General features: G+C 48.3%; 1 protein-coding gene across 6 annotated transcripts in view; it reads right to left on the bottom strand.

The window, feature by feature from the left end:
* PIGV (phosphatidylinositol glycan anchor biosynthesis class V) overlaps positions 1–9,460 on the bottom strand; it is an 11,994-nt gene extending 2,534 nt beyond the window's left edge. The window contains exons 1-3 of one of the 6 annotated variants that reach the window (XM_017534806.2): positions 8,537–9,460; positions 5,665–5,799; positions 288–1,409 (exon numbers count right to left, since the gene is read on the bottom strand). In XM_017534806.2, the coding sequence (XP_017390295.1) occupies positions 288–1,409; positions 5,665–5,742 (1,200 nt within the window). In that variant the 5' untranslated portion in view covers positions 5,743–5,799; positions 8,537–9,460. The other 5 variants (XM_017534808.2, XM_017534805.2, XM_017534807.2 and 2 more) reach the window with 5 other exon arrangements.
* Positions 9,461–13,170: the final 3,710 nt, after the last annotated feature.

Raw genomic sequence — 13,170 nt, 5'->3', positions numbered from 1 at the left:
AAAATATTAGGCAGGCATGGTGGTGGATGCCTGTAATCCCAGCTACTCAGGAGGCTGAGATAGAAGAATCACTTGCACCCAGTAGGCAGAGGTTGCAGTGAGCCAAGATTACGCCACTGTAGTCTAGCCTGGACAACAGAGCAAGATTTCATCTCAAAAAAAAGGTCGTTGAATGAATAAATTCAGTATGGATCACTGAAATGGGAGATGTTAGCTATCTTCCCTGTCCTTAGCCAAGGGGTTTTGCCTGTATTCACATCCTTACCCCACTCAGGAATCCACCTCACCTGAACATGCATGCACAGACCTCCAAACAGCAGCAGCACTGCAGCATGGACCAGGTACACAAACACCTGAGGACTGAGGAATCCAAGATCGGGCTTCTTTAGGGTCTTATTGTTCTTGCTCCTTTGCAGCCCAAGTGTAAGGCAGAGCCAAGGGTGGGTGGTCACATATGTCCAAGTTGCCCAGGCAACCAGTATAGCCACTGGTGTAGCCAGTAGAAAATTGGGCACCTGCCTGAGCTCATAGTATTTCAAAAAGCCAACATTCCAGTAGACATCCTGGATATAGCTGTACATTAGTGGAACATCCCAGAAGCACCAAGGCGGTTCATTTCCCTCTGCAATCCGGTAGTCCTTGTCTACAGCTAACTGTATCAAGGGCTCAGGAATGGGGCGGGCTGAGCCTGGCAGACAGAATTGAGTGTAGGCATAATACTGAAAGAGGGCAAAGGGAAGGCCAAGTGTGAACACTGACAGAAACAGAGAGGCCATCAGCTTAAGGAGCTGTCTCAGGGGATTCAGCATCGTAAGAGAAGAGAAAAAGCCTTGGCACTGAGAATGCATGAGGAAGCCAACATTGACCAGCCCGTTGGAGCGCACCCCAGTAGCAATGGCAAAGAGGAGTCCACTAGTCCAGACTCGGCCCCTCTCCAGCTGCCCCATGGCGCTGAATGTCAGGAGGGCAAACAAAGCTTCTGAGTAACCGGCTGCCAGGAAGACATTGGCAGGGCTGAGACAGAAGAGCAGAGCTGCATAAAAGGCCTGGCGGGGACAGTGCAAAACCAGACAACCCAGGTCATGAAGAGCAACTGCAGCCAACATGAAGAACAAGAAATTGAGTGATGCGGCTGAAATCAGCAGGCAGCTGCGTAGACTCAGTAACCCCCGTAAGGGTCTCAGCAGTTCAGTCCCCACCAGCAGAGCCAAGGGGAAACCAGGAAAGAAGGCAAAGTTGTGCTCATACAGATAGCCATGCTCGGCAATGAACAGGAAGTGTTCAGCATCCCAGCGAGACAGGCCACCCAGAAGACCTTCCACAAGTTGGTCCACAAAGCCTAAGGGGGCCAGACGAGGAGGAGAGAAGGCTTCTGCATGGTGATCTGGGATGATGGCATTGAAGAGGGCCTGTGGAGTAAAGAAAAACCAGGATTTGGGTTGAGTAACTGGAAGAAAAGAATTGTCATTTAATAAAATGAGGAAGAAGACCAGGCTCATGCCTATAATCCCCACTTTGGTAGGCTGAGATGGGAGGATTACTTGAGCCCAGGAGTTCATGACCAGCCTGGGCAGCACAGCAAGACCTTGTTTCTACAAAAACTAAAAAAAAAAAGGCTAGGCACAGTGGCTCACACCTGTAATCCCAGCACTTTGGGAGGCTCAGGTGGGAGGATCACTTGAGTCTAAGAGTTTGAGATCAGTTTGGGCAATGTAGCGAGACCTTGTCTCTACCAGAAATTAAAAAATAAAAATTAGCTGGGTGTGGGGGCACATGCCTGTAGTGCCAGCTACTTGGGGGGCTGAAGTAAGAGGATTGGTTGAGCCCAGGAGGTTGAGGCTGCAGTGAGCTGTGATTGTGCCACTGTACTCCAGCCGGGGTGACAGAATGAGACCCTATTTAAACAAAAGAAGAGATCTGAGGACTGAACCCTGGACATGTTAATATATGAAGGCTAGGAAGAGAATGAAAATCCAGTAATGAAGAAAAAAGAACAGTCGGTGAGGTGGCAGGGAACCCAAGAGAGCACTAGAACCAAGGGAAGAAGAGTAATCAACTCTATAAATGCTGCTGGTAGGTCAAGTGTTAGTCAAGGTTAATTTTCAGACTGAAAACTGACCACTGGATTTAGCAAGGTGAAGGTCACTGGTGACTTTGACCAGGGCTATTTCAATGGAACAGAAGAGAGAGAAGCCTGCCTAGACTGGGAAGAGAAACTCTGAGGAGTAAGGGGAAGCAGACAAATGGGGTAGTAGGTGAACAAAAATGTGGGGTTAAGAGAAAACTTTTTTTTAAGGTGGGAGATAAGGCTTTGTATGTTAGTGGAAATAATCCAGGGAAAGGGTATGCAGGAGAGAGGGGAGAATTGCTGGGTAGGCAAAAGGGATGGAATCTGCCACAAAGGAAGAGGAGCCAGCCATAGGGAAGAGGACAGATAATTGATCCAACCTTCAGTACTGAAAGCACAAAGGTGCAGACATAGGTAGGCTGAAGAATGTGGTGGGTGCATATGGAAGGTCTCTTCTAATGCCCTTTATTTTTCTGAGTTGTCATTCAGGAAAACAAGTTGGTAAGTGTTAAACATGTTTTTCTCTTTCCTCAAATCTCTAACACGTTTTCCCCAGTACTCACTCTCAAGGGATAGCCTCTTTCTTTTTTTTTTTTTTTTTGAGACGGAGTTTTGCTCTTGTTACCCAGGCTGGAGTGCAATGGCGCGATCTCGGCTCACCGCAACCTCCGCCTCCCGGGTTCAGGCAATTCTCCTGCCCCAGCCTCCTGACTCGCTGGGATTACAGGCACGCGCCACCATGCCCAGCTAATTTTTTTTCGTATTTTTAGTAGAGACGGGGTTTCACCATGTTGACCAGGATGGTCTCGATCTCTTGACCTCGTGATCCACCCGCCTCGGCCTCCCAAAGTGCTGAGATTACAGGCTTGAGCCACCGCGCCCGGCCTGGGATAGCCTCTTTCAGGACATGCACACATCATCTTCGTTAATAATGAAACTAGGCCGGGCGCGGTGGCTCACGCCTGTAATCCCAGCACTTTGGGAGGCCGAGGCGAGTGGATCACGAGGTCAAGAGATCGAGACCATCCTGGTCAAAACGGTGAAACCCCGTCTCTACTAAAAACTACAAAAAAATTAGCTGGGCATGGTGGCGCGTGCCTGTAATCCCAGCTACTCAGGAGGCTGAGGCAGGAGAATTGCCTGAACCCAGGAGGCGGAGGTTGCAGTGAGCCGAGATCGCGCCATTGCACTCCAGCCTGGGTAACAAGAGCGAAACTCCGTCTCAAAAAAAATAAATAAATAAATAATGAAACTAGCCAGGCGCTGTGGCTCATGCCTGTAATCCCAGCACTTTGGGAGGCCAAGGTGGGTGGATCACCTGAGGTCAGGAGTTCAAGACAAAGCCTGCCCAACATGGCGTCTCTACTAAAAATACAAAATATTAGCCGGGCATGGTGGTAGGTGCCTGTAATCCCAGCTACTCGGGAGGTTGAGGAGGCTGAATCGCTTGAACCCAGGAGGTGGAGGTTGCAGTGAGCCAAGTTCACACCACTGCACTCCAGCCTGGGTGACAAGAGCAAAACTCCGTCTCATAAATAAACAAATAAATAAATAATAATGAAACCGCTAGGAAATCAACAGAAGTAGTACTGGGAAGAGTGACATTGAACCAGGAGCTAAAACCGTCAAGGATTAGCTGTCATTGACAGAGATGACAGCAACAACAAAGGGTAATTTAGGGATATAATCTGATGGCTTGAGTGTTTAAGCTGGAAGTGGGAGGATGATAATGAAATAGGATTTACTGTTAAATGTCTTTTTGCTGGCCGGGCACGGGCTCACGCCTGTAATCCCAGCATTTTGCAGGCCAAGGCAGGTGGATCACGAGGTCAGGAGTTCGAGAACAGCCTGGACAACATGGTGAAACCCCGTCTTTACTAAAAATACAAAAACTAGCTGGGCGTGGCCGGGCGCAGTGGCTCAAGCCTGTAATCTCAGCACTTTGGGAGGCCGAGGCGGGTGGATCACAAGGTCAAGAGATCGAGACCATCCTGGTCAACATGGTGAAACCCCGTCTCTACTAAAAATACAAAACATTAGCTGGGCATGGTAGCGCGTGCCTGTAATCCCAGCTACTCAGGAGGCTGAGGCAGGAGAATTGCCTGAACCCAGGAGGCAGAGGTTGCGGTGAGCCGAGATCGCGCCATTGCACTCCAGCCTGGGTAACAAGAGTGAAACTCCGTCTCAAAAAAAAAAAAAAAAAACTAGCTGGGCGTACTGATGGGTGCTTGTAATCCCAGCTACTTGGGAGGCTGAGGTGGAAGAATAGTTTGAACCCAGGGGGCGGAGGTTGCAGTGAGCTGAGGTCACATCATTGCACTCCAACCTGGGCGACAGGCTGAGACTCTGTCTCTAGAAAAAAAAAAAAAGAAAAAAGAAAAGTCTTTTTGCCCTATTAGATTATTACTATTACTAGATAATTACTATAGGTATTTTAAACATTTTTAGTGGTTGAAGGAACTGCCTAGAGGAAATACACTATTTCCAAAATTACCACCTGATTTAGAACCCGGCTGTCCTGGTTCCCTATCCTGGACGCTGACTTGCAGCACTGCTCCTTTGGTTCTGCCAGGAAGCCAGCTGATGCTGGTTGAGAAACATCACTGAGTAAAGTCTCCCTAGCTGGCAACAAGAGCATAGCCCCATTTTTAAGGCTTTTTCACTTTTTGGTCAGTTTCCTTATCAGGCCACTTCAAACAGTAAAAACAAACACGACAGGAGTGACAGTCATAGATAAACAGCCCTAGCCTGCAGGTGGACAAGTTTAACTAATCTCAAAACACAGCAGAGGCTGCTACACCTTATATAGTGGGAAAGGAGGGAGGAAAGGTTTCCACAAAGGAACCAGCTATAAGCCTCAGAGAATGGTACTGGGATAAAAGGCACACATAACTATGTGAATTTAACACCCCTAAGTGTTGACATATATTCAACAACATTCATTCATTTATGAATAAACTGAGCTAAGCATCAGACACTGTGCTAGGCGGCAAATAATTCATATATACATGACATTTTATTAAAATATGTATCAAGCCTCGGAGGGGAAAGGGAGCTGTAAAAGGGCAAGTGCACTGAGAGCTGTGTGTGGGTGAGGCAGGAAAGGGAGGCACTCGGGGGAATAGGAGGAATCATTATATATCCAGATGGTCTCAGGACTTGTACATTGCCACGTCTCTCACACTCAACTGACTGACACAATGCTCAGTCTCCTGGTAAGGGGACACAGAGCAATACTTTGAGCTGTCACACCATACAAGCATCTCTGGTTACAGAACATCACAGTCTGTTGGAGAGACCACTAGCTCAGGAGTTTGGAAACACGGGTCAAACTCCAGCCCTTCTCTATCTTCCTATGTGGCTTTAGGGATGTCACTTAACCTTTCTGGGCCTCTGCTGCTTCATGTGTAAAACAGAAGATTAACAGACCATGTTTCTAAGATTCCTGACCACTTTTCAGCTCTAAGTATGTCCCTATGGTTCCAACCACATGGACGGACACACCTGGGAGGTGGAAAGGAGATGGGGACTCTTTCTTACCGCCTAGTCCAGTCATGTAGCAATGGCACATTCAGGACAAAGGATGGGAGACTGACCTGGAGTATCAGAGTCAGGATACGGCAGCTGACTGCAAACCTCAGCACCTCCTTCCGGGATGGATCCTGGGGCCACATCCTCTCACCACCAGGAATTCAGGGGTGTTGCTACCAGGATTGAGCTCCCTCAGGCTTCTAAACCCCAAAGGAGGAAAATGTCACACATCAGGTGAAAGCAAATTCTTGAAAGCATTCTTCATTGGGACCTCCCCTCTCAGAATTACTGACAAACTTAACCAGTCACCTAACTTCCCAGATGAGGGGAAAGCATCTTGACAGTAAATGGGTTTCGCAGGTGTCACTCTGAAGCACCGAATTCTCATTGGGAAAGTTCCATACAGATAAGCAGGTAGCTGGAAAGCCAAGGTCACAGAAAATCTTTTAAAGCCTCTTGAATGCACCTCTGCAGGAGCAAAAGATCTGGGTTCAAGTCCTGACTCCGTTGCTTACAAGTTCTTATTAGTCTCTCTGAGCCTCAGTTCTTTATATAAAAAATGGGAGCAAACTTTTTTTTTGTCTATCTCACAAAATTGTCATGATGGTGAAACAGACCAAAGTGTGAAGTTCTACTCAAATCTATGTTGTGGTTGTTATTATTTGGTGTGTGCCCTTTTCCTCTTGCCCAGAATAATAAACGAGGTCCCAAACCAGAGTCCCCAAAGTGGGGCATAAAACCATACTGGAAGACCATAATGACTACACACTGTAGCTTAGCTCTCTGATGTGTGTTCAGCTGGTCTGTTAAGTGGGAAAGGAAAAGAAAACCACCACTCAGCAGGACCTCAGCCAGCTCACACTGCTGAAACAGAGTAGACTACCAGGGATGAGGAAAACTGTTATTTTCCATCTCTTTGTTGGGATGGTAGCAATGTATAAACAACTGCAAAGCCACTCAGAGGCAAGGAACGCACTTTAAAGCATCTTTTACAATTCCTTAGGCTAAAAGAAGTCATAATGGCTCCTTAAGAACTTTCAAACACCAGCCTGAGAAATTCAAAAGGGAAGCAAAAGCATCAGAGGCAGCTCATCAATTTGAAGTGAAGAACTATGCCTAAAAGAAAAAAAAATTTGATCTGAAAAATTTGAGGGCTGGAAGACTCTTTCTTATCTGGCAAATACCAACCAAACTTGTAGTTATCACTTGTTTCTGAAATTCTCTGATCCTCACTAGCCAGTGTGCTATGCTCTCGCTACATTCTGCCCTATTTCCTTTATTGCTATTGCTTAAGTTGCTAAGGGCAGAGGCTTTTTATCACAACTATATCCCAGGGCCTAGAACACAAACAGGCATCTTAAACTTGTGTTCTGAATGAATCGAAGTGGTAGGGACCGGATACAGCATCAGCAGTTCACTGACTCTAGATATGAAATCACTGACCCACGTATTCTTCCCATCAAATCTCATGTCAAGAGCAAGACGACAAAGTCACAGAAGCCACAGGAAAATAAAATTTTCCCAGAAAGGGAGCCAAGTTGGCCAATGGCAACAGTACTCTTTCCTCGGCACAAGGGGGCGCCTGCTGCCTACTCCATCGCCAGGAGGCCTGGAGGAAGGGAGGGGCCCCCAATTCCACACCGGTTGGCTCACGAAAATTCAGTTCAAAGACAAGTTTCTGAAAGCCCCAGAGAGGAGCGGTCGTTCTTGAATCTACCCAACGTTTCCAACATATGACTCGCTGAATCGAGAGAAATCACGTAAATAGGCACACCCAACCTCACACGGCTACTCCTTCCCTGTCCTACGGGTGAATTCACTTTTTTTTTTCCCTTCCTTGGCTTCACACTGGCACGCAGAAGATAACTTGGGAACAGAAAAGCACTTAACCCACCTATGCCACTTGACCATGTTTGCATTCTTCCTTTCCTCTCTCGGAGTCAGACTCTAGCCTCAGAGACTACAGATGTGTAGCCCACACTCTGCTTACAGGTAAACCAAGTAAAAACAAAGCCAGTCAATTCTTCCTCTCAGCTAATTGCTAACCTCACTTCCCAACAACCCCTTTGCCAAATCACGGACTCTTAACTGGGAGGACACTTACAGATCAACTAGTTTCACTCTTTAAACATTTTCCCGTGAGACAAACAAGCCCCAGAGATCTCATCAGACACTATGAGGCCAGTATAATTACCATCACCATTTTATGGAGGCTCATTTTAACTGAGGCTCACTGGGGTCAAGTGACGCACGCAGGGATACTTAAAGAGGCTGTCATGTTTTTTGCTTCTTAAACCTGACGGTAACAGCCTGCATCCCTCGCCAATGAGTATGCGCCCTTTCAGAGCCAGGATTATGACCCAGGTCACCCAAACGCCTAGCCCAGTACTTCCATACCAGAGCCTGCCCTTTCTGGCTATGCTTAGGGTAGCTGGGCCCTATCTGAGAATTTGGGACATCCTGCTGAACTGCAACTCTGGACTCTCTGAGTAAGACCAACACCCACTGCGTGGGCTAGAGAAGTCGCTCTAACCCAGGGTCCTTAGAGCCAAAGGCCTCGTGGGCCGCCTTCTGTCAGCCCAGCCGTGTCCGCAGCCCGTTTCTGGTCGGCTCCTTTTGGAAACAGTCCCTTCTGGGGACTAATCATTGACTCTCACCCAAGATGGGCCCACGGCCCACGGACCACTCCCGAGGGAGTCTGCGGAGCCCCACCAGACTACAGGGCCGGAAGCAGGCGAGGGCGGGAGGCTGGAAAGGAAGAGGCGGCGCCCGAGGCCGCGATGGCGGAGGGGCGGGGCTCCCCGCTTCTCTGGGCCTCTATCTCATTTCTGCATGCCTCCATTTGACAGCTTCCCTCCCGCCAGAACTCCAGGGCTCCCAAGCTAGCGCCGGGTCCTTAGCGCCTGCCCGTCCCGACCTTTCCAGCGAGGACCGAACCTCAGCTCCTCCATCCGGGACCCACGCGGCCCGCGCCTGCGCGCTGGCTCCGCCGACGGCGTCGCCGCCCCGCTCCTGCCCGGACTTGGAGCAGCCCCGCCTCCCTCCGGGCCGGCCATGTTGACTCCGGGCGAGCGGGGCGGGGGACACCGCTCGGCGCCTCGGCGCATAGCATCTTCCCACCTTGGTGACACCTGAAGAGTTCTCTCGCACTTCGCTCTCCTTCAATGCCCCCCGCCACCCCGCCTTCAAATAGTGAGCCAAGGCTGCTGTTTGAGTCAGTGGTCTTGCCCCAGTTCCTTCCCGCTGACATTCACTTGAGTTCTCGGTGTGGGCTGAGGCTCTAGTAGTTGGGGGCTGACCCGCAGCCTCTTCACAGAAGCCGGAGCCGCGCTCTTCCTGCTGTCAGGCAACAACAGCTCAGCACAGGGCCTGGCACACAATAGATGTCCTCTGAATAGCCAAAGAAAAGCATTCTTGGGGTTTCTGTGGCCGGCAGCGGCACCCTGCGTCCTGGGTGTGAAGAAAGTGGGGGATCCCCTGATTTTCCCCTCCTCTAGCTACCAGAGACCTTCTGTCCTACTTCAGTCCTCTGCCCCTCCTCAGATGGCTAATGAGGATGGTGAGGAAAACCTCAGAGAACACCCTCCAGGACTTCTTTCACCTCCCTCACTCAAGCAGTTTCTCTCTTTTTGGGGCCAAAAAAGAAAAAAAAAAGAGGCGAACTCAACAAAACCGTTTATGGTGGGGAGCGGCCAGTTGGTACCCTTGTAACGGAATCTGTTAGAACAACTTTACACCCTCCTTAAAGGAAACAGATGATAAATCCTTCTCCGTTGGTGGATTTCTTGTTTCTCAGGATTCCAAAGCCTTTTTGTGGTTTCAGTTATCTGCCCTCTAAACGAAGCCAGGGTCCGTGTTAGCCTCTGGCCACAGCCTGGCTCTGGGAGGGGTTTATCTTCTGCAACAGCTACTCATGTGGGTGGGAACAAAGAGATGATTGCTACCTCTCCAGGGGAAGACCAGCCCACATCAGTCTGTGGGGGCCTGGGACTCTATCTCTTGACCCTTTATAACTCATTTCAGTCCCTGAGACGTAAATCGCCTTCAGATATTTGTTGTGTGCAAGGTGGAGAAAGTACAAATCACACTTAGTCGTTGTGTGTTGGAGAAGGGGGAAAAAAATGGAGTTTCATGGCCATTCCCCCAGGTATTTCAGTGCCACTGACTTGTTCTCAGCTCCAGAGGCCAGTGAGTGACATGGCAAAGCCTGGGGGCACACTTGTGACTAGGGCCTAAGGCTGTGACTTGAAACTCTAGAAGTCCACCATAAGGCTCCAAGCAGCACTCTCTTGCAAAGACAAAACTGAGAAATGAACTGTCCTTGCTCTGTAAATTCACAAGGGGAAAAAGACATGCATTCTCAGGGTTCCCTCTGTCCACACCAAATTCTCTCAAAAATCTATTTGTAAAAATGCCAGGGGTCTCGAGACAAGTCAGAATGTTTTTTAAAAGCTAAGCTGTCACCCTGTAGAGGTAGAACTTTATCCAGATTTTCAGCTGTACTTTCCTGCAATTTCTTCTTTCCTTCTCTGCTACCCAACCCCCTCCTCTTCCGCTCTGTTTCCTGTTTCATTTTCTGGCTTCTGCTCTGACAGGAAAACAAGGAAGCTGAATCTTGTGCTCTCAAAGCCCTGACTCTCTGGTTTCAGATTGGAAGAAGGCTAGATGGAATAGGAGGGGATTCTGGGGCTCCAAGGCTGTGAGTAGTGAAGGAGGCAGCCTCTCCGTGTGCTTGTAGAGTCTGCAGCTAAGATGGAGCCTGCATCTACCCAGGGAGCCAGCTGAGCTACCAGAACTGTGGAAAGCAAGTGAGACAGAGCTATATCCCAGGGCTCCAGAAAGGTTCCACACTTCCCAACCACTTCCATTAAGAAACACATATGCCACCTCACAAGAAACAGTATCACATACAAATCCCTAACCTGGACAATGCAAGCCATGCATTACTATTCTAGAAGCTTAGAATTTAAGAGGGTTACATCATTTCTGTTCTTTGGACTTGCCTAGCTCTGCTCTTGCTATTTTCCCTGCTTGAAGCACTCTACCACTAGACCACCCTTTGGCTAGCCCATTGTGTTTGGGTCTCAGGAGTGATGTCACCTCCTCAGAGAGGCTTTCCCTGTACTATCTCTTCAGTCTGTTTAAAAAAAAAATGAGGTCTTGGCCGGGCACCATGCCTCACGCCTGTAATCCCAGCACTTTGGGAGGCAGAGGTGGGTGGATCATCTGAGGTCGGGAGTTCAAGACCAGCCTGGCCAACATGGCAAAACCCCATCTCTACTAAAAAATACAAAAATTAGCTGGGCGTGGTGGCAGGCGCCTGAAATTCCAGCTACTCAGGAGGCTGAGGCAGGGAGAATTGCTTGAACCCAGGAAGTGGAGGTTGCAATGAGCTGAGATCACACCATTGCACTCCAGCCTGGGCGACAGAAGTGACACTCTGTTTAAAAAACACACACACACACAAATGATGAGGTCTCACCATATTGACCAGGCTAGTCTGGAACTCCTGGGCTCAAATGATCTGCCCACCTTGGCCTCCCAGAGTGCTGGGATTACAGATGTGAGCCACCATGCCCATTCACTATTTTCTTCATAGCACTTAATACCATATGCTTGTCCTGTCTATGAATTTTGCTTGTTTCAATATCTGTTTCCCTCTTCTGGAATGTAAGCTTCTGAGTGTAATGAAGGAGCAGGGGCTTTGTTCACCATTGTATTCCCAGTGTTAGAACAGTGCCTTGCACACTGTGTGTCTTCAATAAAGATCTGGTCAATAAATCAATTTCTTTAATTCTATACCTATATTTTATGGATGAGGGAGCTAAGGATCACAAACGGGAAGTGATTGGCAAGAAATCACATTGCTAGTGGTAGTGATGGGACTTGATTTCAGGTCTCAGCCTCCCAGGCTGGTTCTCCCATGCCACACCATTTTAATCTTTCACAGATTTACCTCTTTCCCTCTCTTCCTTTTTTCCCCTATGTCTAAAAGTCTTTACGGGCTATGCTAAGATGGGCACACCAAGTCTTAATAGCTCTGACCTACTCTTTCCACCATCAAATTCCTATCTTATCTGTTTGATTTGTTCAACAGTACAAGAATGCCTACTGGGCCGGGCGCGGTGGCTCAAGCCTGTAATCCCAGCACTTTGGGAGGCCGAGGCGGGTGGATCACAAGGTCAAGAGATCGAGACCATCCTGGTCAACACGGTGAAACCCCGTCTCTACTAAAAATACAAAAAATTAGCTGGGCATGGTGGCGCGTGCCTGTAATCCCAGCTACTCGGGAGGCTGAGGCAGGAGAATTGCCTGAACCCAGGAGGCGGAGGTTGCGGTGAGCCAAGATCGCGCCATTGCACTCCAGCCTGGGTAACAAGAGCGAAACTCAGTCTCAAAAAAAAAAAAAAAAAAAAAAAAAAAAAAAAAAAAAAAAAAAAAAAAAAAAAAAAAAAAAAAAAAAAAAAAAAAAAAAAAAAAAAAAAAAAAAAAAAAAAAAGAATGCCTACTATGTGATGGGATGAGGATGCAACACTAAGCAAGACAGAAACAATCCTTGCCTGGTGGAGATGGTATCTACCTCACATAGGATTTATAGTGCTTGGCATACAATGCTCAATAAAGATGGGCCTATAACTCACTGAACAAAAAAGAGTGAGTGATTTTCCCACTGAAGGTGTAGAGAAGGAAGTTAGGTGGTTCTCACAGAACACTCACTTCCCTGGAGCAACTGACAATTCATTTCTCTCTGTAGCTGCCTTGCCTTGCTCCTGCCTCTGCTTCTGGAGGTGGCCTTGGCCCCAGGGTGGGCAGAGGACTAGCCCAGTGTACCTACTCTTGGCAGTTCAGTGTCTAGATGCTAAACTTTCCATGGCTCAGTCCTATGGTATTGGAATAGCTGATCCCAATCTGTGGTGTTGGCTCTGACACCATGCTATTGTGAAGCAAAAGTGACCATACTGGCCTCTGATGACAGGCAGCTGTGCCTTACCAGAACTTTATGCTACTTCTTTTTGCTGTGGATAAAAGGGCATTCACTGGCAGTTTCCAAGGATGCTAGGTGACATTTACATACATCCTGACACCTGGGGTGACACTAGTCATGTCTCATACATTTACCAAAAGTAACCTTTTTGGCCTCTGCCCGATCACTTGAAGATGCCTATCCACGCAAGGACAAAGACTCTGCCCTACCTCCAACTTCAGGAGCCACACACTCATCTTTAAAGCCCATGGACACTAGGTATTTTTCATCCTTCCTTCAGTGTTTGCCTTTCAGTAGTTAGAAAACCTTGACCCCACTGACAGGCCTAGTGGGAAGGCCTTAGCCACTTGGGGGTGGCAGTGGCTGTAAGGCAAAAGAGCCAATGAGGTTGAGAGTATTGTTTAGGCTGGACTTGGCTGCTCTCCAGCTATGAAAGAAGGTTAAGGTCATTTGGGGGGTGGGGAGGGAGGAGCCTGGGAAAAGAACTACTGGCCACACCTCTGGGTTCTCTGCTGGTTAGGTTCTATTTACTTCTCAAAAGCAAATTACTCACAGCTCAGTGGCCAGCAGTTCTCTTGGCCATGGT

The sequence above is a fragment of the Cebus imitator genome, unplaced genomic scaffold (assembly GCF_001604975.1).
Source record: "Cebus imitator isolate Cc_AM_T3 unplaced genomic scaffold, Cebus_imitator-1.0 Scaffold87, whole genome shotgun sequence".
Lineage (NCBI taxonomy): Eukaryota > Metazoa > Chordata > Mammalia > Primates > Cebidae > Cebus > Cebus imitator.
Note: the sequence above shows the minus strand (reverse complement) of the source record. Positions and strands in the feature narration are given on the sequence as shown.